Source organism: Emys orbicularis, chromosome 3 (assembly GCF_028017835.1).
Source record: "Emys orbicularis isolate rEmyOrb1 chromosome 3, rEmyOrb1.hap1, whole genome shotgun sequence".
Lineage (NCBI taxonomy): Eukaryota > Metazoa > Chordata > Testudines > Emydidae > Emys > Emys orbicularis.
In genome coordinates this window covers 64,670,702-64,697,509 of record NC_088685.1, presented here as the reverse complement: position 1 = coordinate 64,697,509, position 26,808 = coordinate 64,670,702, and the positions used below count along the sequence as shown (strand labels likewise).

Here is a 26,808-nt window from a genome sequence, read left to right as displayed (position 1 = left end):
TCCTGCCTGTCTACATCAGTGGATTTGGACTCTTAGGAAACACACCTCTTTCAGGTGTGCTATTTTAGTTAGTTCCAACTTTACAGCAGTATTCTGAGATCTGATTTTGATATGTATACACTATGTGGTCTATCAAGATGTTCTTTCATATTCACAGACAACTTTTTATTTTGTCTCATTTTAGGAAGTTTAGATAGTTCCTATGATAAAATCCCCTAATTTGAGGATTTTCTGCATTTGTTTATCCATAAGAGAGGCCCCTGAGGCTTTGAGTTATGCTTTTAATGTTGGTTAAATTACTCTGAACTTAACTGTTAAGGTGTTTGTATTACTACTCTTTCCCTACCCTGTTTTCCATAATACAGAAGACAGTGCTGAAATGATTTTTGTAACTCTATTCTTAATACTGAAACTTCTTTTAATTTTTGTTTTGGAGGAAGTATTTTTCTGAAATATGACATTACCTTCTATAACAATGGTCCCCAAACTTTTCACATTGCCCTTCCCTCCCCCCCCTTTACCCCATCTGCAGCCGGGAGCTGTGATTGGGAACAGGCCGTGCTTCCTGGGGGGGGGGCACAGACACATGTAAGGGGGCCGGGGCTGGAGCTGCAGCCGGGCCAGGAGCCAGGGGCTAAGACTGGGGCTGCAGCTGGGAGTGGGGCTGGGAGCAGAGCCATGGTCGGGGCTGGCAGCCACGGCTTGGGCTGGGCCGGGAGCCAGGGGCCAAGGCTAGGGCCAGGGCTGCAGCTGGGGATGGAGCCGGGAGCTGTAGTCACAGCTGGAGGTGGGGCCAGAGCAGAACTGGGGGTGGAGAGGGGCTGGTCCAGGCCCTGCCACTTTCCCTGCCAAACATTCCTCCATGCTCCTCCCAAATGTTTCTCCATGCTCCCCTAAAGGGGTGCACCCCCCAGTTTGGGGATCACTGTTGTATAACCTCCAATTATGGATTTAACAATAATTAAAGTAAATCAAAATCAAATCACTTAATTGATTATGACTAAGGCTGCATGTCTGTCATGGAAGTAATGGATGCCGTGACTTCTGGGACACTTGGGTGTGGGAGGGGACTCAGTGCTGGGGTGTGGGGTGCTGCTTACCTGGGAGGGTTTCCCGGAAGCGGCCAGCATGTCCCTGCAGCTCTTAGACGGAGGGGCCAGGGGCCTCTGTGCACTGCCTGTGCTTGCAGGTGCCGCCCCCACAGCTCCCATTGGCTGTGGTTCCCGGCCAATGGGAGCTGTGGAGCTGGACCTCGTGGCGGGGGCAGCGCAGAGAGCCCCCCGGCCTTCCCTCCCCCTAGGAGCTGCAGGGACACTTGGAGCTGGATAGGGAGCCCTGCCAGCACCAACCCTCCCCAGAACCAGTGGGGGTCCCGGGCCACCCCCGCCGAGCACCCGCAGTGCCCCCGGACTACCCCTCCAGAGCACCCATGGCCTCGCAGCCCAAGTTTTAGTTAGGGGTATAATGTAGAAGTGACAGACAGGTCATGGACTCTGAATTTTTATTTACTGCCCGTGATCTGTCCATGACTTTTACTAAAAATACCCATGATTAAAACGTAGCCTTAATTATGACCCCAACATTGAAGATGAACTGGATAGTAAATACAGCTATTTGGATATTGAGTGTACAGTTTCTCAGCACGGAGTATTTGGAGATAAACCCATAAAAGGGTTATATGGACCCAACTGCCTCAGTTCCATCTAAACCTCAGAACTAGAGGAGAAGAAGAATTCTGAAGAGAAAAGAAATTAGGGTGAAAGTGTAGGGATAATCCATTAAAAAGAATTACATTTACTGCAAGTAACCTTTCATCTTAGACACGAGCCCCTGCATATTCTCACATGTGGAAATGTAATGTGAAGTACACCACCAGGAAAGAAGACTAAGGTGTTCCACTTAAGACTACTGAACTGCTCTCCCAATGTGAGCATAGGAGTTAAATGTCAAATGGAGAGAGTAACATGTAAACCAGGGGTGGGCAAACTATGGCCCACAGGCCGCGTCCGGCCCATCAGACCTTTTAATCTGGCCCTTGAGCTCCCGCTGGGGAGTGGGGTTGGGGTCTTGCGTGGCTCCCAGAAGCAGCAGCATATCTCCCCTACGGCTCCTATGTGTAGGGGCAGCCAGCGGCCCCTGCACACTGCCCCATCCCAAGCGCCAGCTCTGCAGCTCCCATTGGCCGGGAACCATGGCCAATGGGAACTGCAGGGGTGGCGTCTGTGGATGGGGCAGTGCGCAGAGCTGCCTGGCCGACACCATGCTTCCACGTAGGAGCCAGACGGGGGACATGTTGCTCCTTCTGGGAGCTGCGGAGGTAATGCCTGCGGATGGAGCAGCGTGCAGAGCCGCCTGGCCGTGCCTCCATGTAGGAGCCGGAGGGGGGACATGCCGCTGCTGCTGGGAGCTGCGTGAGGTAAGTGCCGCCCGGAGCCTGCACCCTTGACCTCCTCCCACGCCCCAACCCCTGCCCCAGCCCTGATCCCCCTCCCACCCTCCTGCATCCCAAACCCCTTATCCTTAGCCCCACCCCAGAGCCTGCACCCCCAGACTGAGCCCTCAAACCAGGGGCGTAGGAGGGGGTATGGGCTTTGGGCTGGGGGTGCGGGTTTCAGGGTGGGGGCAGAAAGAGGGGTTCATTGTGTGAAGTACTTCATATTGTGTGTTTTAAACCTGCCGCCTATTAATTTTATCAGGTGACCCCTGGTTTTTGTGTTATGTGAAGGGGTAAATAACTCTTCCTTATTCACTTTCTCCATACCATTCATGATTAATCTCTTTTCCAAGATGAACAGTCCCAATCTTTTTAATCTCTCCTCATATGGAAGCTGTTCCATACCCCTAATCCTTTTTGTTACCGTTCTCTGTACCTTTTCCAATTCTAATATATCATTTTTTTGAGATGGGGCAACCAGAACTGCATGCAATATTCAACGTGTGAGCATACCATAGATTTACATAGTGGCAAAATATTTATCATCTTATTATCTGTCCCTTTCCTAATGGTTCCTAACCTGGTTAGCTTTTTTGATTGCTGCTGCACGTTTTCGGAGAACTGTCCACAATGACTCTAAGATCTCTTTCTTGAATGGTAACAGCTAATTTAGACCCAGTCATTTTGTATGTATAGTAGCACATTGGAAAACATGATCCCATTACTTTGCATTTATCAACAGCGAATTTCATCTGCCAATTTGTTGCTGAGCCACCCAGTTTTCTGAGATCCCTTTGTAACACTTTACAGTCTGCTTTGGACTTAACTATCTTGAGTAACGTAGTATAGTCTACAAACTTTGCCACCTCTCTGTTTATGTCCTTTTCCAGATCATTTGAGTATGCTGAACAGCATAGGTGCCAATACAGATCCTTGGGGGACCCTGCTATTTCATTGTGAAAACAGGTCAGAATAAATGGCCAGTCTTGCTTCCTCTTTTAACCAGTTACTGATTAATTTGAGAACCTTTCCTCTTATCCCATGACTGCCTACTTTGCTTAAGAGCCTTTGGTGAGGGACCTTGTCAAAAGTTTTCGGAAAGTCCAAGTACATTATATATACACTGGATCACCCTTGCCCACATGTTTGTTGACCCCCTCAAAGAATTCTAGTAGATTGGTGAGGCATGACTTCCCATTTCAAAAAAGCCCTGTTGACTTTTCCCTAACATATTGTGTTCACCTCTGTCTGATAATTCTGTTCTTTACTATAGTGTCAACCAATTTGCCTGGTACTGAAGTTAGGCTTACCAGCCTGTAATTGCCAGGATCACCTCTGGAGCCTTCTTTAAAAATCAGTGTTACATTAGCTATCCTCCAGTCATGTGGTACAGAGGCTGATTTAAGTGATAGGTTACATACCACAGTTAGTAATTCTGCAATTTCATATTTGAGTTCCTTCAGAACTCTTTGGTCAATACCCTCTCATCCTGGTGACTTATTACTGTTTAATTTATCAATTTGTTCCAAAACCTCCTCTAATGACACCTCAATCTGCGACAGTTCCTCAGATTTGTCTCCTAAAAAGAATGGCTCAGGAATGGGAACCTCCCTCACCTCCTCTGCAGGGAAGATGGATGCAAAGAATGTATACAGCTTTTCTGCAATGACCTTGTCTTCCTTGAAGCTCACAAATCAGTGGAATACATTCACAAGTTCTCTGAGGAAGATTGTGGCAGTGGAATGATTGAAGACAGGCACAGCCTGATGGAACGCAAAGAGAGGCTGAAAGTTTTTGAATAACCAGCCCAAGATGGATGGAGGCAAAGTGTGGAGAGACTTATTGGCTCACCATACAGAACCTCATCCACCTCTGAAAAAAACTGAATGTAGCAACTTCCTAGATTATAACATGATTTCTGTACTTCTGCAGAACAGGTCAGGAAACAGTTAGTCAATGTCCTCCAGTTGAAACCTTGAGGTGGAACGATTCTGGATTGGGATGAAGAATGAAACCATTTTTGAAAGTCAACAGCGGTAGGACACTGGTGGAAAATAAAAAAGTTCCTGTGAGAGAGTTAAGAAAGCCATGTATCAGTATTAAGCAATTTAATATAACCTGAGCTCTATCTTGTCATGTATTTCTGACCACGGGTGCTGGCTTCCTCTGCGCCCCAGGTGCTCAACTTCCCGTTCCACCCCAAGCCCCACCCCCTTCTTCCAAGCCCCTACCTCTGCCCTACCTCTTCTCACCCCCTCCCCTGAGCGTACCCCGTCCCTGCTCCTCCCCCTTCCCCTCAACACCTCCTGCACACCTTGGAACAGCTGATTGCAGCGGGTGGGAGGCGCTGGGAGGGAGGAGGGAACTGGCTGCCAGTGGTGCTTAAACACCCACTTATTTTTTTCCATGGGTGCTCCAGGGCTGGAGCTGGCACCTATGTTTCTGACCACCAGTGGAAAAGCCTAAGAACATATTTGCTTTAGTCTAACAAGAATGCATCTGTGCATCTAGCAAGAGACTGCTCCATTTCTTGAACAATAAGATTAGTACTGTTTTAGAGGCCGTTTACACTGGTCACGTAATCTAAACTTTAGATTGTCTGATGGCTAGTACTTTCTTTGCTGGCCAAATATGTATTCTGTGTCATGGAACCTAATAATTTCAGATTCTGGATTTTGAAGAATCTTATTCTCTACAGGTCAGACTATGCCAATCCCTATCATGAATGCTGCACAAAAAGACGGAGTCACTTCTGTTCCCTCTGAGCCATAGAAGAGGCTCTTCTGTAGGTTGTGGGGAAAGGTTTTTATTCCAATTATTTCCTAATACCAAAGAAAAAGGACAGTTATTACCATCTTTAATACCATCTAAGAGACTCACATAAGGGTAGTTTTTCCTTCTAAAACACTCTCCAGCTAAAGGGGTAAAGAGAACAAAAAATGTTAAAATGAAAGCCTTACTTAATACTTTGCATTTCAAATGCTTTAATTGTTTTTTTCTTCTTCTCTGTATCCTTTTAATAAAATGTTAAAAGGATTTTTAATGGTGTTTGTGCCATGGTACTACGCAGGCTGACATCTCTGTATACCAACCCCAACCCTGTTTAATGTTGGACCTTGGTCCCATATATTACATCTAAATTAATACAACAAGCTGCACTCTAGATGTTCGCAGGATTGTATCCTTTTATTTGTGAAGATCCAAAATTGTAAAGTTTCTCCAGGACTACTTGTATCATTTGCTGAGTGAATCATACTATCCAAATGGATGTCAGATGTATTAGGGATTGTTATGAGCTAGATAGTTTACATCCCCCAGTTCATATTAGGGCTCCCTCCACTAGGGCCCAGACAGTTTCTTCAGTTTCCTTGCAAAGCATACCAATTTGACATCTGCAGGGTAGTTACTTGGGTTTCAGTCCACGCATTTACTAAGCATTATTCTCTAGTGGAATCATCAATATCCATTGCTGCTTTTAGCAGAGCAGTGCTGCAGTCTTTAAGTAGACTCTTAGCATTCATCACCTTAATTTAGGTTACTGCTTGCAAGTCACCAAAAGCCAAGAGTAGAATGAAATAAATATATATGGACAAGCACTCAAAGAAGAAAGAAAAGTTACTTACCTTAAACTAACTGCAGGTCTTTTGAGGTGTTGTCCATATATATTCCATGACACACCCTCTCTGCTACCATGAAGTCCTATATGTAACACTTGGATTCTGTGATGGGAAAGGAACTGAGTGGCAGCAGTTGGGCCTGTTTCACCCTTTTGATGTCCTTGTTACAGGAGGATGAGGACACTGAGTGCCTGCGTGGCCCAACAAACACTGCTATTCAAAATAATCCGATTTTTTGTGCATAGGGTGCGTGCACACCAAGAATGGATATATATGGACAACATCTTGAACTAGTTACTGAAGTTAAGTAACCTTTCTTTTAGTTAAAAGACTTTCAGGACCACCGGTGGTGAACCCAACACCAAGAGGTGACGTTTTGAACTTTTGTTAAGCTTTTGTTCTATTGGACTTGCTTATCAAAATTAGTTTAGCCTGGCAGACCCTCTTGGAAGGACCATAACCCAAGGAAAGACAGAGAAGTAGTTCTGGAATTTTAATTTGAACTTTAAGTTTTCCTTAGGACTCGTTACCCCAGAATGAAAGCACGTTGTTGGATTCATTACAGGGCTAAACTACATTAACATATCCGTAAGAAGAGAAAACTGAGGCAGGAGCCACACCCATCAGCAGAGAGGGAAGATGCTATAATAAGGTCCCTTTTAGAACTTGATTGAAGTACTTTTGTCTGGGGCTTACTTAGTCAGCTGAATAATTCTGATTTTTAGAATGTCTACCACTTTTTTTTTTTTTTTTTTTAAATACTGGTTTAAAAAAAAAATCTGGAAAGTTTGTCAAGGCTCAATGATCAGATTTCTCCACAGGAGGTGGAGAACTCTTTCTATTCCACAAAAGGAACAAACAATAAGAAAAATGTATATGCCTCTGACTTTCTTTGATCCTCCTGTATCATTATCTTAACACTTTCAGGGGATAAAGATGAACAGGATAAGGCTGAGTTTGAACTAAGGACATACTTTCTAGACTGCGTGGCGGGCCTGACAAGAAGTACGAAAGCCTTCCCACTATCTGATTCCTCAGAGGGTGCTGTGCCTTTCTCTTGGTGTGCTTTTTAACCAGAGAGGAAGAGGGGTATGGCTATAAATAAACAATGCTCTGCTAAGACTGGAATGGCTGCTGTAATCTGACTGTTAGTACTAAACAGGAATTTGAAACAGGTAACAACATGGGCCAGATTTTTAACGTTATTTAGTTGCCTAATGGAATTTACAAAAAAAGCAGCTAGGCACCTAACTCATTGATTTCACACAAAGCACCTAAATATCTTTACAAATCTAGCCCATAAGGTTAATTATCTGATTGAAGATATATTTCATTCCCAACAGCCAGAAACATAAATTTTAGAACTTCAGTTGGAAACCCTGTTATACCAAAAGATATTGATGATAACTTTGGTATAGATGAAATGTTCCAAGGCTCAGATACGTACCAGAATTCTTTTGACAGATGATGTCATTCTTCTCCATGAATTTGGGGGGCTGTTTATTTGCAAAGCCCTTTAAAATGGAAATTCACCTTGTACTGCAGTTTGCTTTGACAGTGGTGCAGCTTATCTTTGCCTTTAGCTGGTTTTCTGCCTTTTTGTCTCTCCTCCCCTGCACCCCCCTACCTCACTAAATCATACTTAAAAGCCAAAATGCAATTGCCAAATGGTCTATGTTCCACATTTAGTCAACTTGGAGCACAAATTAAAAGAGTAAAGTAAGTCCGCAAGCAAGACTTGCATTGTTTTTCAGAGCAGGTGAACCTACCTCCTCTCACTAAAGGCAGAACAGCTAGTCCTGTGTTCTGTGAGTGGAAATACTGGCCCTCTTGGGTATCCAGCTGGTTTTTAGCTTTTCTTGAACTCTATGCACACAAATTGCACATCAGTAAGAACTGTTAGCAATTAAAGCTAGTCAAAATGTTGATATGTTTCACGAAAAACTTCCACCATTTTTTGACCAGCTCTACTGTTGTTGTATTTGATGGGTCTTCTATCTGCCAATGTTTAATATAAAAGGAACACAGTAGTTTTGTCTTAAAAATTAGGTTCTGTTAACCTACTATGAAATAAGTATTGTCATTTTAAAAAAAATGTCATAATCAACTATTTAGATCAGTGATATTCAGACCTCAGTGGTTCAGGAGCCAAATTAGCAATCAAAATTACCCAAAAGAGCCACCGTAGTGTGAATTTATTGTTTCACTTACTATTTTATTTATATACATAATATTCTCACAGCAAAATAACAGACCAAGTATTCTATAATTGGTTAATAACATAGTAAAAGCATCCTGATTGGTTAATAGCTTAGATTAGTTAATAATTAAGTCACACAGTGTTTTAATATTATGTGCTGCAAAGAGCAGCAGGAGACACATTAAAGAGCCACTTGCAGATCCCGACCCGCAGGGTACGTCTTCACTACCCGCCGATCTCGATCCCCGAACGCGCTCCCTGTCGACTCCGGAACTCCACCAGCGCGAGAGGTGGAAGCGGAGTCGACGGGGGAGCCGCGGCCATCGATCCCGCGCCATGAGGACGGGAGGTAAGTCGATCTAAGATACGTCTACTTCAGCTACACTATTCTCGTAGCTGAAGTTGCGTATCTTAGATCGATCCCCTCCCCCTAGTGTAGACCAGCCCTCAGTCTGAATATCACTGATTTAGATCCAAGTAGTCCTCTGCAGTGTTGGCAATGACCAGTAAATATTTCCTACAGGCATAGTGCCTCATACTTTTTCTTCTGGTGCATCTTGCATAATAAGTAGAGTCAGGCCTGGTCAGTATTTGAATGAGGAACATCTGATATTGTACAAAATATTGTTGGCATTCATTAGACAGGTCTCTTCTCTCTATTGTACTGAAGAAATACCCCAGAATTCTGCTAGTGGTGACTGTGGTGCTTGGGAGCCCATCTTTCATTTGAGACACAAAATTAAAGTTCTGGAGAATTTGATCAATAAGGATCCCACAATCCCACAGCCCTTTTATAAGAGTAAGGATGTCACTCTTGATGTCTTGTACAAATTTCAATTTGGGTAAAATCTCCTTGCATTTTGAAACGATAATTCCTCTTTGACTTGTATTTGTTATGTAGCTGTATTGCTGATTTATGCAATGTCTTACTTATAGCCCAATTTCTGGAAGACAAGTGATTGAAAGCTGAGATCCGCACATTTAAAAACAAACAAACCAACTTCTAGCCTTCATGTTTGTGGATAAAAGCTTGAAAATGTAACCTAAGTGTAAGCTAAAGCTTCAAACAAGAATGCAAATATAAAGAACCCCAATTTTTACAAAATCTCATGATTTTTTGGGGCCTGTTCATGATTTAATGTTTGGAGTTGGCAGTACTGGTATTGTGTACTGATTGACAATTGTTTCAACCCTGAGATAGTTGCACATGAATAATGATTAAACGATCCTTATGTAGACATTCATGTAACTATTTGAAAGCACTTTAGAGATAAAAGGAACTAGAAAAAGTTACGCTGTGTGTGAGAACACTAAAGTGAAACAAATGATCCTAAAGTTGTGTTTTTTTAAAAAAGATGCATTTTTTTAAAGGGCTAGTATTGTTATTGTAAATCTCAAATGTAAAATGTCAAGTCAGGAATGCCCCTTGAACTTAATTACATGCAAGTCCAGACTTGAGCTTGGAGAACAGGCTGGTTAAGTAATCATTATAACTGCATAAATATACTATATTAAAATGTGGTGTTCTATTTAAATTTGGCATTGATCTTAAAATAACTTTCAACTTTCAAGTAAAAATTGCCACTTTAGAGTATTAAAATATTATTTTTATTAAATGTTAGTTTGAGATCTTTTTTCACTCACCAAAACTTGCATTAACATATTACATTAAAAGGGTCACTTGCTTACTTGAAGTTATAACAGAACATGCTTTGGAAAAGGTTTCTAGAAGCAATCCTTTTAAAAAAGTAACAACTTATAGAACAATCTAGTAACCAGGTTTTCTTCCACTACACTTCTCATTACACAGTAGCTCTGCTCTAGAATATATGGTGTACATAAGTTATCAAAGCAACACTATTAAAAAAATCTTTAAATGGTTAAAATGTACAAATTTGTATTACGTTGTAAAATAACCTTGGTGGCATTAAATGGATGTGAAATTGAATATGGCAGATATCCAACCTTGTCTGCAAAGAATAGTGCAGCAGCGACCAATAAAGGATAGCAGATAAATCTTTTGCTTAAATTTCTTTGGACAATTAGGGAATGTATTCAGCGTACAAAGTCTTACTGTCAAGCTGATCCAGTAAACTAAACTGAAGATCTTTTATGAAACTGATGGGGACAAATTACATTAATCAGACACGAAGCTTAAATGAAACAGCATTAGTCCTTTATTCTGAGGGAATTAAATAGCTCCAAGTCTTAATTTTTCTTGACTAGGAAAGTTTATATGAATGAGAATATGAGCAAAGATTTAATAGTGAAGCCAAAAATGTAATAGGTACAATTCATGTGTAAATCTAAAGATGAACTAAGAAGGTCCCCCAAGTGATTGGCTGAGTTTGATTCAAACCTAAAACTTTGCGACTCGTCATATACATATGATATAATGGGTTGAGTAGTGATGCAATTTTTATATTTTTATAGGTTAATCAATTTTCATCGCTCTAGACTTCACTTTACTCTGAGATAATAGATAATGTGTAGAAATAAATTTGTCAAAACTCAGCCCATTATATATTGTGTTTATTAAAATAGTTTTAGGCAGTATTGTTGGCGGTTTGTGTAATGCAAGCCTCCAGCTGCAGGAGCTAACTCCTACCAGCAGGGGAGAGGAGAGAGAGTGAAAGATGTGATAAAATGCTTCCTTATAGCAAGTGTTGTTATGAATGGGAAGAAAAACGCATGTGGTGGGAGAGAGTTGAATGATTAAAGGAATATAAGCGGAGCACATAAATAGGTGTTCAAATAGTTAAGTATTTAAAATCTGGTATTGGCATAACACATACTTGCCAGGGACTTGGAGAACAAATGTATACCTGAATGGTCAAATAAGTTACTAATTTAGAGAGTGCAAAAATAAATGATTAATGACCTAAAGTGTGAACAAATGGCTTTTAGCACTTTGACATGAAATTAGTTTATCACTTTATATATTGTTAGAACAACATTTGTCAGGTAGAATTTATTCAAACTAGTGTTGTAAAAAACATACCTACATTTCATTCTTTCGAATTGTTAAAATACAATAAATAAGATAATGGTTTGTTTCAGGAGTAAGAAATTAATGAATGAAGCTTCTGCTCAAAAAGACGGCAAATCTAGGAAGCTTAAGACAAGTTAATGTCTCCCAGCAAGCAGAGTTTGGTGCTTAAAATCATTCTTCTATAAAAAAAATTAATGAGACAATTTCATGTGTCATTTCTTAATTTATGAACCCCATTTATAAGGAAAATGTTTATCACAGAAAAATAAGGCTGCGGATTAGATGTCACAAAAATAGAAATCACATTGATACAAAAACATAATAAACTGCAGCCACCAAAATGTTTGATAATGCAACTGTGGATAGCAGGAAATTAAGTTAAACCTGAATGAGAGTTTACAGCTATGAAGTGTGGAGGGGAGTAAAAACAAATTCAGCTACATCAATATAGCTAGAACTCATGCAGAAATTGCATCACATAAAGACATACGTAAAAAAATGCTGACGTGAACAAGAGGTCCTAAAATATGTCAATATTTTCAAAGTGACTAGTGAGTTTGGGTACCCACATTACGAGAAAGTAATTTTCAGAAAGTGTTGAGCATCCACCCTTTGAAAGTTACACTAGTATGTGAACTTGGACACACAAAAATTGAGGCTCAAGGGCTCAGACCATAACTGATGTATGGATTTTGCAATTAACAAAATTATAATGTAACATATATAAACTTTACTCCTGCTTTTAAACTACTATTTTCTTGATGAAAACAGTATTTAAAAAAAAAAATAAGAAAAATGTGTACTACTAGCTACACTTTACATCTTCAAAAAGATATAGTATGTGGGTATAACAAGCTTTGACATGTTTAAGTCCATCACTTTACTAATCATATTAAAGTAATCAAATTGTGAGATTTTTTTACTTTAATAACAATCTCAATCTGAAAAGGCAAAAATCATTCCATGATTTTTTTTAATTCAGACCTCAAAAGAGAAAAAAACCCAGAGAAGCACAGAATCTGAATGACATAGCAGAACTAAAATAATTTTTGCTCAAGGATAATGTAAGTTGACAAGAACATACTTTGAAATAGTCCTTTTTATTTTGCAAGCCACAGTGTGAAAATACAGATATAGCGATTTTTTTTCCTGCATAGAAAATAAAAAAAATTCTCAGTGAGTTTAAGGAGAATGCACTGCAAAATTAGCTTTGAAAATAATTTAATGGAATGTTTATTACCACAGCAGGATTTCTTAAAACTCATTCCAACAGGCATCAGCAAACAGAAATAATTCCAAATCTTCTCATGAAGTGTGATTTACATGTGTTTAAAAAAAAAAAAAAGCCAACCCAACTATCCCTTCCCCCCATTTATCTTACTGAATCTGCAGTAAGAATTTTAAAATGCAATAGCACAAATTGATCTTGTGTTTATCAGATTGAATCCTTGGAATTTTGATAATAGCAATAAGAAAATTTTGGTTCTCTGAACTGCATCAGAAAAGTTATTACATAAGTTGTCAAAAACAGGAACATCGTTTTCCTTCCATCATCATAAAAACTCTCCCAGAATCCAAGTATTAAGGTTCCTGACATATAGGTACAGCAATATCATATACAAGGTATACTTCACTATATACAGACATCCTGGAATAATTAGAAAATGTTAATCATAATACTCATGTAATTCTTTGTTCTTAACACCACTTACCATTAGAATTACAATATATATTTTGCATTTCTAAAAAAGAAAACTCAAATCATTAAAAAAATATTTATTTGATAGTAAGTGTGATTACACCATCATGACAATTATTTGAAGCGCTGATTAAGAGACAGAGGTTAAAATGTAGGCCAATTACTGTCCTAGGAAAATGGTAAAAGGGAGATACAGATATTTGGAAGAAAACAGATGACCGGAGTTACAGAAAAACTGATCAGACTTGTTACAATACCTTTATTTTCAATATGTAGAGAAGTAAATATATAATAAAGAATTATTAGCTTACTTCATAATTATACTTTACAGTAATATACAGGTTACAATTTTAGTACTCTTAGGACATGATAAACCCACATAAGCAATAATAATAAGTAGAATAGATGCTCAGTTGCCCATTTAAGTATTTTTATATATATTTTCACAAACATATTAACTTCCTTTCTCTCACAGATATTCATATAATAAAGCTAAAGGGTGGTTGCAGCAAGCCTTCTCACCACATTAAGCACAAAGCAGCAGGGGCTAGGCAAGATTCTAGGCTTCCAAAGGCTTGGATTGTGGGCCTTGGAGACTGACATATAAAACTCCACCTCTAAAGCCCCTTATGTCAGTTTCACATAAATATGGTTTAATTTGAAATTTTTAAAAGCTTTCAGCAGTTGAAAGCTCCAAGTTCTCTGATTACAAAAGACTTTTTTCCTGTCTAATTTTTATATCCTTTTAATTCTAAATGTGCTTTCTGAGGGGTAACATTAATCAGTGTGTTTAAGAAATGACAATTTTCCTTGTTTACATCCATTGCTGCTGAATGTCATTTTCATTGTCTACAACTGTGTTAATTTTTACAAGGCCCAAACTCGATCTGAAAAGCACAGATGCATGACAGATCATAAAGGCCGATCATTATTTATCATTTATTTAAATCTGATAGCAAACACAGTATTTTATAGAGGTCAGTTTGACCAAGGCCGGATATTAGCTTTGTTTTTGTGCCCGACTCTAAGCAGTAAGTAACGATGAACAAATATTCTGATCTGAGGTATAATCATTACTTAAAGTTAATGCAAGATAAATACACAATTTAAATTATTTAATCGCAAATCACGCTTGCTACTGTCTAATAGTCTTTCAAGAACCTTAGCATGTTATTGATCCACCCATAAATTACCTCCAGTTCAGCCATAGGTTGCAAGTATCACCATCTTTCGCATGTCCTCATGTTCACGGTATTCCTCCTCCTCTTGCAAATATTCCTAGAAGCCTGAAGATTCATTGATCCAGTGTCTATGATGCGCCAGCAGCAGCAATAACTCCTAAAATGCGCATTAAGTGAAAAAAAAAAAACCCCAACAGATCTACAAGCAAAGCACTTTTTAAGATCCTTTCCCCTGGCTCCCAGCGAGACAGCACCAACGAAAGCTGCACAGGGGTTTGCTCAGCTTTACAGACCGGGGCATTATTGTTTCCCAAAAAGCAAGACGAGCCAGCCCCGAGCAGGACCTCGCACAGGGTCACGCCGGGCTGGCACTGCCCCTGGCACATACACACAGGCGCGGCAACTTACAGACAGACGCGACATCCGCAGCCTTCGCCCCCGTGAGAGAGTCGGGACAGAGGCAGTCCGCGCCCGATAGTCCGCGGCCCCGGGGGGCTGCCGAGCCCGCCTCGCCTAGCGCGGCCGGGGCTCCCGCGGGGCATTTTTGCTTCATTTGCCGACTACCCTGGTACTGGTAACTTCCAGCCCAGCCCGCTGCGAGCAGCCGCCCCCTCCCCCCGCGTACGTCGTATCCCTCCGCTGCGGCCTCCCCTCCTCCTCCCAGCCCTCACAGAGAAAGCGCCTTTCAGCCAAGCTCCCCGCCCACCCCGCCTCTGCTGCTCCGACATCTTCTCTGCCAGCCGGCCGGCCTGCTCGTACCTGCGCCGCGCTCCCGCCTCTCTGGGCGTGTCAGCGGCGGGGGCCGCGGAGCAGGCCGCTGGGGAGCGGGTGTCGGGGCAGGGGGCGCGCACGCGGCGCGAGGGGCCGAGGAGGGGGCAGGGACTCTTTCCCCGGGCGGAGGGATCGCGCTCGCTCGCGGTGGGTCGGCGGTGGCGGCAGCGGCGTTGGCGGCGGGCTGCTGCTGCCTGCGAGTTGTTGTTTCCTCCTCCTCCCGGCCGCGGGTTGAATGGTGGAGCCGCGACTCTTCCTGCCGAACGAACAGTGACAGCTACCGGGCGGGCGGACGCGTTCGCAGGGCCCCGCCGCCGCCGGGGAGCGCGGCCCGAGCGCGGCTCGCCATGTCCGGGGACGGCGGCAGGCACAGCGCGGAGCTGCGAGCGGGTAAGTGGAGGGCTCCGGCTGTTGGGCGCCGCGGAGCCGGAATGGCTGGTGCCCAGCCCGCCGCTCACCGCCTCTCTCTCCCCGCAGAGCTCTACTTCCTCATCGCCCGCTTTCTGGAGGACGGACCCTGCCAGCAAGCGGCTCAGGTAGGGATGGCGCCGCCGGGGCCTGGGGGGCCGGGCAGGGCGGGGTGTTCGCGGCGCACTCACAGCCGTTCCCCCTTTTGTTGTTGCTGCAGGTCCTGATCCGAGAAGTGGCGGAGAAGGAGGTAAGCAGCGCCGCACGCCCCGCGCTCGCCCCGCCTGCGGCCTCTCCCCGGCCCGGGCGCCGGGGGCTTTTCGGGGAGGGGGCGGCCGTGAGTGACTGAAAGATGCTCTTTCTTCCCTAGCTGCTGCCCAAGCGCACGGACTGGACGGGCAAGGAGCATCCGCGGAGCTACGAGAACCTGGTGAGCCGAGCGGCCGGCCGGCGCGAGGCGGCGGGGAAACTTTCCGAGCAGCCCAATAAAAATTGAATTTCCCGCAAAAAAATTTTTTTTTACAACTTAAAAAAAAAAGAAAAGAAAAGAAAAAATACTTCAGGGAGCTTTGACCCCCCTCCCCCGTCAGTGACAGTGAGAGGGGGAGGTGAGGCTGCTGCCCCGGGGAAAGCCCCCCACTGGGGGGGTCCCGGCGTGAGGGTAAATAACAACAATTGTCCTAATGGGAGAGCCCCAGAGTCACTGTGCTAGAAATAAAGGTACGTCATGGATGTTGTGCAGGGAGAGCAGGAGGCAGTGAGGGGAGGAGCGAGCGGAGAGAGGCTGCCGGAGCCAGCCTGGCCGGCAGGAGACGGGGGCGCTGTACTCTGTGCAATCCTGCTTCACACACACAAAGGCTCAGAGCTGCTGCATCACAACCCCACAACTTCCGAATATCCCCCCACATCCTCACCTGTGGCACACATATGTGGTGGGGGAGGAGGATGGTCGCCAGCTGGCTGATTGGCTGGAGCAATACCCTAAGCTCAGAAAGCTTAAATTTGCTTTCAGTACGGGCTCTGGCTGTGTGTGTGACTCTCAGAATGGTATTTGCCTCCTTTTCCTACCTGGGATGGCAAATTCATTGACAGGTGTCTGCTCTGAGGCATTATCTCTTGACTCCATGCAACTCCTGCAACAGAATGTTGTCAAAGGAGCATTTATATCATTTGTAGGGCAGCATTGTGTTGCTAGATTCATAAGATAGATTGGATTTTTTATACTCTGCTCTCCCTGTAAGTTGTTTTCACTCTGACAGTGCATCTACAGTAGAAAAGTTAGTAGCTGTAATACAGCTCAAGTGTAGGTGCATTGGTGTTAAGCTGCTATTGTGGATGGCATTTTTTGCAACATGTGACCTGTAGGTTTTCATGAAACAGTGGCCAAAAGGCCTAAGCCTTGTCTGCATTAGCAATTTATCCACTAATAGTTGTTTTAATATGGGTCTACATTTCTAGACAACCTGAGAGGAAAACTTTGCCCTATGTGTTTTCATAATATTGTCAATTCAGAAAGCAACATTGTTCTGTCAAACCTGTAAATTGATTAGACCAGCTGTAGGTCCCAGTCCTTCTGAGACTTATGCACATGGTTAACTTTAAGTACAAGAATAATAGTGTTGATTTCAGTGGGGCTATGCTCATAAAGTTGAGCATTTCTGTAATATCCTATTGATGCTTGTGGTAGAAGAATTTGAATATAATAAGTCTTTGCAGGTTTTAATTATAAAAACTCACTCTGTGACGGAGTGAAGCATTTAAAAAATGCTGTCAAACTGCAGATTTATAATAGCTGTTCAGATGTGCCTAGTAAATGTAAAACAAACATAATGTTGCTGTTATGCTTCTTTTCAAGGTTTAAAACTGAAACTGTTAGCCATTTAACTAATGTGGATCAGCAACCTGGATATTTTGCTTTTAAGGAAACTGTAAACAACGTATTTAAAAACAGCAGTTACTTGTTTGTAGCTAGCAGTTACAAGTTATTTCAACTTAAATTTCATAATGATTTTTAGCACATAGATTTGATGGATATTTGTGTTAGCTGGAACAATATTGGATTAGTGAATTTCTTCAGAGCATCTATGGTATATTGGTCAATAGTTTGTGTTAAATGTTGTCAGTGGTCATGAAGGGGCTTTTGCTGTTCAACTTGTTAAATACATTCTCATACTTATGTGTATAAGCTTTTCCTAATCTTCCATAATGTTTTTTAAAACATGTTGAGAAAAACGTAACAAAGAAATTATGAGACACATAATATTTTAAACTGTGTTCATCACAGTATAAAAATAGGTTTTGAAAGTGCTGGTTCTGAGGTGGCAGGCTAGAAGGATATGTATGGGGTTATTGAGGGGATAAGAGGACATCATAAAAGAAGTGACAACAGAAAAGCATGGAAAGGACTAGCAGAATTGATAAAGGAGCTAGCAGTAGTAGGGCCACTGTAGGATTTTGGGAAGAGACCCACTGAGGAATATATAGGGATAGGGTACAGCCTCTGATTCACAGGCATCAGGGACATCTTGCTTTTGGAGCACAGAGGGTTCCTGCAGAGGGAGATGAGAATAAATAAATACCAACTCAGCATTATTATTGAATAGCATATAATATGCAGTTTTTCATTGGGGAGGGTGAGGAGGAGTGGAATATGGTTCTCCAAAATCCATGAAATCCCAAATGTGTGCAGGACTTCCATGGATATGGAGAAATGCTACTACTTGTCTCCCCCACCTGTACATTCCTTACAATGCCCTCTTATATTTTTGATAAGTATTTGCGTGATTTTCTTTTGCTTTAAAGTAAGGGAGGGAGGAGAAAGGAAAATACAGACAACAAATTGTTTATGGCATTTTCTTCTTACACTCTTGCTTTAATTAAGGAAGGTATGCCTTAACTGTATTGCTTGATCGTGTTGGTTTCTGAAACTTGGCATTCAGCGTATCAGCATAGAAGTATTTAAAAAAAATGGATTTACTGAATTTAAACAGTTCCAATTAAGTTTTTTTTAAATCTTTTGATTTGTCATTTAAGATACTTTCTTTGCTTTCTCTTAACTCTAAAATACCTTTAATGTAAATATTTAGATTGGATGTCAATCTGTAATGTCAGCTCAGGTGTCTTTCTTTTAGTTTTGGTTCTTAAAAGTCTGAAATCTGAGCTTGAAAAGGTTACTGATGCAAATGGTGTTGTGGGCATCCTTTGCCATGTGCCAATATCAGTCTCTTACCTGACTGCCCTCGGTTCCCACTGAAGTCAGTAGCGGCAGGGGTTGAAAGAAGCTAAATAGGAACCAAAAGTATCAAAAATGTGATAAATTAGTGACTCCAGAAATCAGAGAATTGAGGTTACTCAGTACTTCGTGGAATTTGACTTTAAATGTTGCTTTATGTGGATTTGTAATTGTTATAAAGTTAGTGCAGATTTACTTATCTAAACAAGAATATTATAGCATCTTAATGCAGTAGGTGTTCTGGTTTAAGTTTTATCAGATACTTGGATTTATTAAAAAGTTTTATTGGAGAATATGATTCTTTAATTCTTAATTTTGTTGAAATAAAATCATAGCCTTAAAATATTACATATTTTATTGCTAAAATTTAAGATTATTCAAACAAGTTACCAAATTTAATGTACTGGTCACCACTTGTGTTTTTTATTTATTGCTTGCTCGAACAGTGAAACTCCATTTGTCTGTTTCTGATACACTAACATCGTGCTGTTTGGGTTTTCAACACTGCAGGAGAATCTATAAATTCAAAAAACCCAATCTATCTTCCTTTTTCATAATTCAAACAGATATTTTCCTATACAGTAACTCTTCGCTTAACGTTGTAGTTATGTTCCTGAAAAATGCGACTTAAAGCTAAACGATGTTAAGCAAATCCAATTTCCCCATTGGGGGGGAGCGGGGGTTAGGTTCCAGGGAAATTTTTTTCACCAGACAAAAAACTTTATTTATTTATTTATATATACACACACACACAAAATAAGTTTTAAACAAACAGTTTAATACTGTACACAGCAATGATGATTGTGAAGCTTGGTTGAGGTGGTGAAGTAAGAGGGTGCGATATTTCCTGGGGAATGCCTTACTGCTAAATGATGAACTAGCATTCAGCTTAGCCCTTAAGGGTTAACACATTGTTAATGTAGCCTCACATTCTACAGGGCAGCACAAATGGAGGGAGGGGAGACAGCATGGTAGACAGAGACACACACCCTGTGTGTGTGGGGGAGAGAGAGAGATGCGCATTGCCCCTTTAAGTATGCTGACCCCACTCTTAAGTACATTACCTTTAAAAAAAATTCAGGAAATTGAGACAGCAGCTGCTGCCAACAAGCTTTCTCTGTCCTGAGCCCTGTCCTGTCCCCACCCTACTCTATATGGAGAAGAGGTAAGCGGGGGGCAGGAGTAGGGGGGAGGGGGACACCCTGACATTAGACCCCCTCTACCGCCCTTCTCTGCATAGCAAGCAGGAGGCTCCTGGGAGCAGTTCCAAGGCAGAGGGCAGGAGCAGCACATGGCAGTGGAGGGAGGGACAGCTGAACTGCTGGCAATTGGTAGCCTGCTGGGCAGCTGCTGCGCAGGGAACTTAGGGGAGCGGGGAGCTGATGGAGGGGCTGCCAGTCCACCCTGGTTCCAAGCCCCCACCAACTAGCTGCAACGGGCTGCTCTTCCTGCAAGCAGTGGACAAAGTAGGCGGCTGCATTGCACAACTTTAAACGAGCATGTTCTCTAATTGATCAGCAACGAAACAACGTTAACCAGGACGACTTTAAGTGAGGAGTTACTGTAATGATATTTTTTTAAAAAAACACCTATTTGTGGCCTAAGCTATGTGAGTGTTCCTTGCTAAAGCGTCTCTTCCTCCTAAGTGTCAGACTGACTTTCCTAATATTGATGTCATAATTTTCTATTTGTATCATGGTAGTACACAAAAGCACATGAGATTTAAATGAGCAGTCGGGTCCATCATACCATTTGCTGTACAAACACTAAGGAAGAGACAAATAGTTTTGCAGGAGCAAAACATCAAGGCACGTTTATTAAAGTTCATAGTTAACTTTTGGTTGATATTTATGTTCTCTCAGTCTTTGCTTCCATTTCCTATTGGAAGACTGAGGTATTCTGGTGAAAAGAACAGAAACAGCTGTTGGTAAGATGCACTGCCAGTTCCCCAAAGAATGCACTTGATAAGGAGCAAAAGGACATTGTTTCTTATTTTTTTTGTGTATGTGTAGCTAGCTGCTCAGTCATGGTAGCTAGCTACGTGGTTCCAAGAAGTGATTTTGGTCTGCTGCAGTTGCAGGGATGCTTCCTTCCCTCTTGCTGCCTCCTGCTATTCTGTAGGTCTCCTCTTGGCAAAGGAGAAAGCAAGACTGTCACCCGCTCTTCTAAACTGGTGTGTTGAGCTGTGTTCAGTCTGTGACATGAGCATGTAGTTGCTATGTAAATATCAGGGTTTTTTTAAATATATTGTATTCTACAGGTAGGTTTTAAAGCCTGTTTCTGTTAGTCTGTCTTTATGTGGGGCAGGGACAGAACTCTTGGTTGAAGGCTGATTACAAGATCATAGATGTTGCAGCTTGCCCTCTTCATCCTCTAAGAGTCCTGTGAGGAAGCTGTTTAAGGAAAGTTTGGGCTCATGGGGAGACTAGCTATCTGACGGGTGTTAAACATTCCTATATGGAGCTTACAAGATGTTATGGGTAGGAGACAGGAAGGGAGATGTGCCACTGCAGCAGATCAGAATCTAGTATCCTACTTCCCCATCTCATCTTTGAGACATTCAGGCAGTTGTTCTCTCCCTTTCAGCTGCTTTCTTATATGTCTGTTTTCCTTTCACCAAATCAGCAGTGACATTGTGGGGTCCACACCAACTTTGGGAGAGGATGCAATAATGTAGCTGGGACTCTTGTGTCTTACTAACAGTCTTTCTGTCCTCAGTATTATTTGTATTGCCCTTGTTTTCAAAGTGAAAGTGGGGAGATGTACACTTTAAGGCCCATAGAATAACCTTCTTAGGCACTGGGTCTGCAAAGATTTACCCTATGTGCTTAACTTTATGCACTGTATGTAATCTCACTTCAAAGGGACTACTCACAGTGCATAAAGTTAACATGTGTCTTGAATCTTCATGGGGTGGGTTGGGGCGTTAGATAGTAAACTGCATTATAGCGACCCTGTATTTGATTTGTGTTTGTACAACACCTAGCACGATGGAATCTGTCCCAGTGCTTACTCGGGCCTCTGGACAATATTGCAATTATTGTTTAATAATTTACCCCTTAATAAATGGCTGAGGAGATAGTGGCTCGTTCAGGACGTCTAGCACTGTACAGGTGTCTGCATGGTGTAAAGTGGACAAAAATGAAATTTTCAGAGAAATGAATCTAGAAAAACAAAAGAAAACGTAGTTTGTTGCATCCCAGATAAATGTTGTCTAGCAAATATTAGAAAGTTATCACTAATAGTTCTTTGAATGTCTCTATAAAGTTTTGAAAGTGGTTCTGAAAGGTGTAGGGGATTGGTAATAGGTCACTGTTCAGATATCTCTTATTGATAGTGAGACAAAAATCATACCCATCTGGAGCTGCTATTCAGGGTCTGAATTTAGATGGCCTCAGTTTAGTTCTGCTAGACAAGTGTTCACATCATACAAATCACTCCCAAACAGTCACTTTAGCTGGGAGTGTCAGAGTGTTACAGATTGTTATATAATTTAGAGTAAATTTAGGACAGGGATATTTCCCATTTAATGACAACAACAATTAAACCTAACACCTCTTTGTTGCTATATAAATGATTAATGTCCATGGAAAGTAAATTACCCTTTTGCTCCTGTTTCCTTCTGATCATGATTAAGGAGCATTGTTAGGACTTTGAATAAATAGACTTCAGTTTCCAAGATTATCTAGTATTTCTTATCAGGACTTAATTAACTTTAAACATTTTAAAATTCCAAAATGTTTGAATAAGAAAATGTATATCAAAATTTTATAATTGTGGATGAAGCGAATTAGATTTATTTGTGTATCTTAAATAAGTGGCTTAATTTGCAGCAGTGGAAATTTAGGTTAGATATTAGGAAAAACTATCTAACTTTAAGAATAATTAAGCACTGGAACAAGTTATCTTGGGAGGTTGTGAAATCCCTATCATTGGAGTTTTTTAAGAACCAGTTAGACAAACATCTATCAGGGATGGCCTAGGTATACTTAATCCTGCCTCAGCACAGGGGGATGGATTAGATAGATGAATGCCTGAATGTTCTTATGTTAAAAATTTTTAAATACTCCAACTTTTTGCAAAATTTCCTATGTTTGCAATAGGACAAAAATTGTGTGGTCTCAGGACAGTTGGTTCCAGTTAGCTCTGTTTCATTAGCAGTAAAAGTAATCTCAAGTTAAAAGAAAATATGTCCCTGTAGTGTCTTATAGCCACATCCCCATCTTTGTTTAGCCTACATATAAATCAGAAGATACTTCAGATGTGAAAATTAATTCTTAATAAGAAGCATCTCAGAGGGAGAATAAGAACACTTTAAAATTAGGAGTTGCAATAACATAGCTATTTTTCTCTGAAGCAATTAGACACTGGCCATTGGTTATAAGATGCTGATGGTCTGTTCCAGTATGACAGTTGCTGTAATTCAATTTTTTGCCTTGTGTAGCACTTGATACAGTGTGTGGCAATATATGTATGGTTCTAAAGGTGGCTAAAGTTGGCTGGATTGAGTATTCCAGACTTTGAAATATAGGTAACTGATTTAAAAAACAACAACAGTTTTCTGAGGAAATTCAGTCTACTAGATCATTCTTTCTGTGATGAAGTTCTTGATGATATAATTGTAGTTAGTTCAGGTCACTGTTAGCATAGAAATAAATATTCCAGTATTTTGGAAAATGTTTTCGTACGGTATTGCTTTGGAGGATGGGTTTATAATAACTTCATATTAGAGTCCTGGACATTTGAATATCTGTGTAGCTGCATTTTGTATATGTCCACTGTTGGTACTAGATAGTTATTGGTAAATATAGAGCTGACAATGGAACTTTCTTTGTTTCTAGAAAATACTACTTTATGGTTATGGTCTGAAAACTGACACAAAATAGCACTTATTACTTAACACCTCTGATTCCTGTTTGTGTTTTTAGAATCTGCTTAGTTTGGTGTTTAAACAAAACAAAACATGCTCTCTACTTCTACTAGCTTGGCAGAGCCAACACAGGTAAGAGTGAGAGCGTTGTATTCTATTTCTCGTTCTTCATTAATATAGTTACATCACTTATATCTGTGCAGTTCCTTTGAAAACAATGGGGGTGCACGGAGGTATCACTGACCATCCAAGATGACTTGCAAGACCCTCTTATTCTTGTGGTGATATGCAAGAAGGAAGGAATCCAGCTAGAATCTCATAATCTAGATAGCATTTGTAGGCCTGGCGGGAACCCTCCATGCCCACCCAGATTATTTGTAGACTACGTGTATTTTATGTTGAAATCATGATGCCAAATACTGAATCGTGCAATGCTTTCTTTTTAGAGCCATATTGTGTTGCATGTCTAAATTTTCATCCCTTGTTTTGTCTTTCCCCTTTTCCCCTCTGCTCTGTCAGACATCAGGATAGAGACAAGATTCTATCTTCCTATCTCTTTACCTCCTTGTCTTGCTGTAACTTGTTTCTGACTTGGCTTCTTACAGCTACCCTCTTCTTTAGTGTGGTGGTTTTTCTTCTCACTTCTGCCAGCCCTGAGAGCAGTTTTACCAGGTTCTTCTTTGCACCTGTTTTTGTTGCTGTCAGCTTTTTGTTTCCCTGTTTGCATACCTTTTCCTTTAGCAGGCCACCTCATAGACTTTTCTCTCCCTTTCTGTAGCTGTCATCCAACTGCTCATTCTTCCTGATGTTTATTCCGTACCCTTACAGTGAATGACTTCACTTCCCATATGGATAATCTGGCTGACTCCATCCAACTTCCCCTCCTTACTAGTTACCCTCACTTAGTCTTCACAAAGAATTGGTCCCTTAAATTCCTCTTTTACTGCTGCCATACTTCATTTAATACTCTTCATTTTCTTGCTGTCTTCTGCGCAGTCACATTTTTTTTTATTTTTTTTTTTAAAGACTCCCACTCCATAAACCTCTTTCTCTTAGAAGACAACTCAACCTCTCGCTTCCATCTCTGACCTCCCTTCCATGGTTTTCACTTTCTGATCCACCTACTTCTTTGCGTTTGACTCATTTACTCCCCTAACCCATCAGTCTGTGTCAGACCCCCCCACATCCAGGCTCTTTGGTTGCATTTTTCTACTCCTTTTCCCAATTTGCAAAGCAAAGAGTCCCAATATATGCTCCCACTACAAATTTTGTTCCTTCAGCTACTCTTCCTAAGTAATACTAATTCCTGTAATTATAAGCTTACACCTGAGGGGAAAGGAAGTGGTTACAGGAACTCCCATTTCCATTCTTTTATAAGATGAGAAGGAAAAAGTAGTCCAAATATGATTTAAATTCTTCATATTTTAAAAGGATGCCAATTTACAAATCACATTTGTCTTGTTATAAATAACACTAATATTATAATTGAAATAAATATGAAAGAGAATATTTATCTTTAGGTTTACCTTGTACATTTGACAGCATTAGTGTGTGGTCCATTTTGCTGTTTTCCCATTTAAATAGTTTCTGCTGTTTATGTAGATCTTGCATTCAACTATAAGGGACAAAAAAAGGTGATTGTAAAACTGCAGAAATTCGCAGAGGAACTCATTGGCACATTTAGGGCTTCAAACTAATTTTAATAAACTCTAGACAATTTCAAAAAGTTAAAATAAACAGTGTCCCTTTAAGATCTTTTAGAACAGCGGTTCTCAGCTGGGGGTCTGCGAGCCCTTTCAAGGTTGGCCGTGGACCCCGTGGCAGAAACCCAGAGTCCAAGCCCTAGTGCCCCCCACGGGGCTGAAGCCCTGATGCCTGGCGTGGCCCCCCCCGCCCCTGCGTGGGGCTGAAGCCCTGAGCCCTGGTGCTCCTTTTGGGGCAGAAGCCCTGAGCCCATGGGCAGAGTTGGGGACATGGAGGGTGTTGCCCCCTCCCACCCCCCAAACTGCAGCGCAAGAGCACAGCAGTCCCAGGAGGCAGCTCCACACCTTCCCCTCCCCCATCTCCTCTCCCTGCTCCCTGACCAGGTTGGAGGCGGGAAGCCGGAACTGGACAGTGCAGGGCAGCTGCTGCTGTGGCTGGTGCCATGGAGCAGGCAGCGGCAGCGTTCCCTCGTCTCCTGCTGGTGCCCTGGGTTGAAGCTCCTCCTCAGCTTGCAGCCCCCTTTGCTCCCACAGAGGCAGCTGGTAGGAGCCGCCTGGGTGGGGAGACCCAGCTCCGTGGCTGGCAGACCCCTCTGGGAACAGGGACCACAGGGGAGCCCTCCCAGCACACAGCCCCTAATACCCCTCTCCCTGCACCCTGAGCTACGCCCTCCCTGCACCCTGAGCTACCCCCCTGCCTGCACACAGTCCTAGCTACCCCGCTCCCTGCACCCTGAGCTACCTTCCTGCCTGCACACAGCTCTAGCTACCCCTCTCTCTGCATCCTGAGCTACCCCCCGCCTGCACACAGCCTCAGATACCTTCCTGCCCACACACAGCCCCTAGCCACCCCCCTGCCTGCACACAGCCCAGCTACCGCCCTCCCTGCACCCTAAGCTGTTTTCAAACTTTTTGAGCTAAGCTCCTCACCTTTGAGTTATAATTTTTGATTGCGCTCCCACCCCTCCCCCAACCCAGACAGGCTGGGTGGTCTGCTGAGGTGAATTGGGGGTGGAGGTGGCACTCCATCCCTGGACCCTGCCATACGGAGGTGGCTCGAGCCCTGCTGGTCCCTGTTCTTCCCCCCTCCCCCTAAAGAAGTCAAACTAGGCTTATGTCCAGGCCCCTGCTGCGAGGCCCCCCTCCGCTCCTGCTGGGCCCTGGAGTTTGTATAGCATGTTGAGGGGTGCCTCCGAGAGAAACAGGTTGAGAACCCCTGTTTTAGGAGACTTCTGACTTAGTTGGCTAATATTACACTAGTTTGTCCGAGAACTAGGTTAAAATACTGTTTTGGTAACCAATACAAATGATTATTCCTTAGCTGACATCTATCTACAGCACAAAACTGCAACCTAATTTGGCATGATTAACTGTCTTTGCACAAAAGAGGTCTGGGATTTAGAGTAAAAGGGAATTTGCATGGTGGACAGGAGGTGTATTTGCAGAATGTACAGCACCACCTTGCAGTGACTAGAGCCAAGATTAATACAAATAGTCTTCATTTTCTAAAGTACGTCTGAAATGTCACTTTTAGAATCAAACATGTATAGACCTTGTTTTTGTTTATAGTGGTTTATAAAACAGATACAGTTACATGACAAAAATCACAAAAAGGAGATCTGATTCAGGAAGTAGGATGACTGGAGCTTAGGTATGTTTCAAGGCTGACCTTGGACTCCAAGCTTCAATCTTCTATCTACT

At 42.1% G+C, this 26,808-nt stretch overlaps 1 protein-coding gene and 1 long non-coding RNA gene across 3 annotated transcripts in view; one reads left to right on the top strand and one right to left on the bottom strand.

Moving 5' to 3' along the window:
• The window catches only part of LOC135876850 (uncharacterized), a 1,011,314-nt gene that overhangs the window by 290,339 nt on the left and 694,167 nt on the right, over positions 1-26,808 (bottom strand). The gene's annotated exons all lie outside the window — the stretch shown is intronic.
• The window catches only part of PHIP (pleckstrin homology domain interacting protein), a 342,291-nt gene continuing 330,724 nt past the window's right edge, over positions 15,242-26,808 (top strand). Inside the window, exons 1-4 of the mRNA XM_065402211.1 lie at positions 15,242-15,284; positions 15,372-15,430; positions 15,523-15,552; positions 15,673-15,732. Coding sequence (XP_065258283.1) covers positions 15,242-15,284; positions 15,372-15,430; positions 15,523-15,552; positions 15,673-15,732 — 192 coding nt within the window. The remainder of the gene's footprint in view (positions 15,285-15,371; positions 15,431-15,522; positions 15,553-15,672; positions 15,733-26,808) is intronic.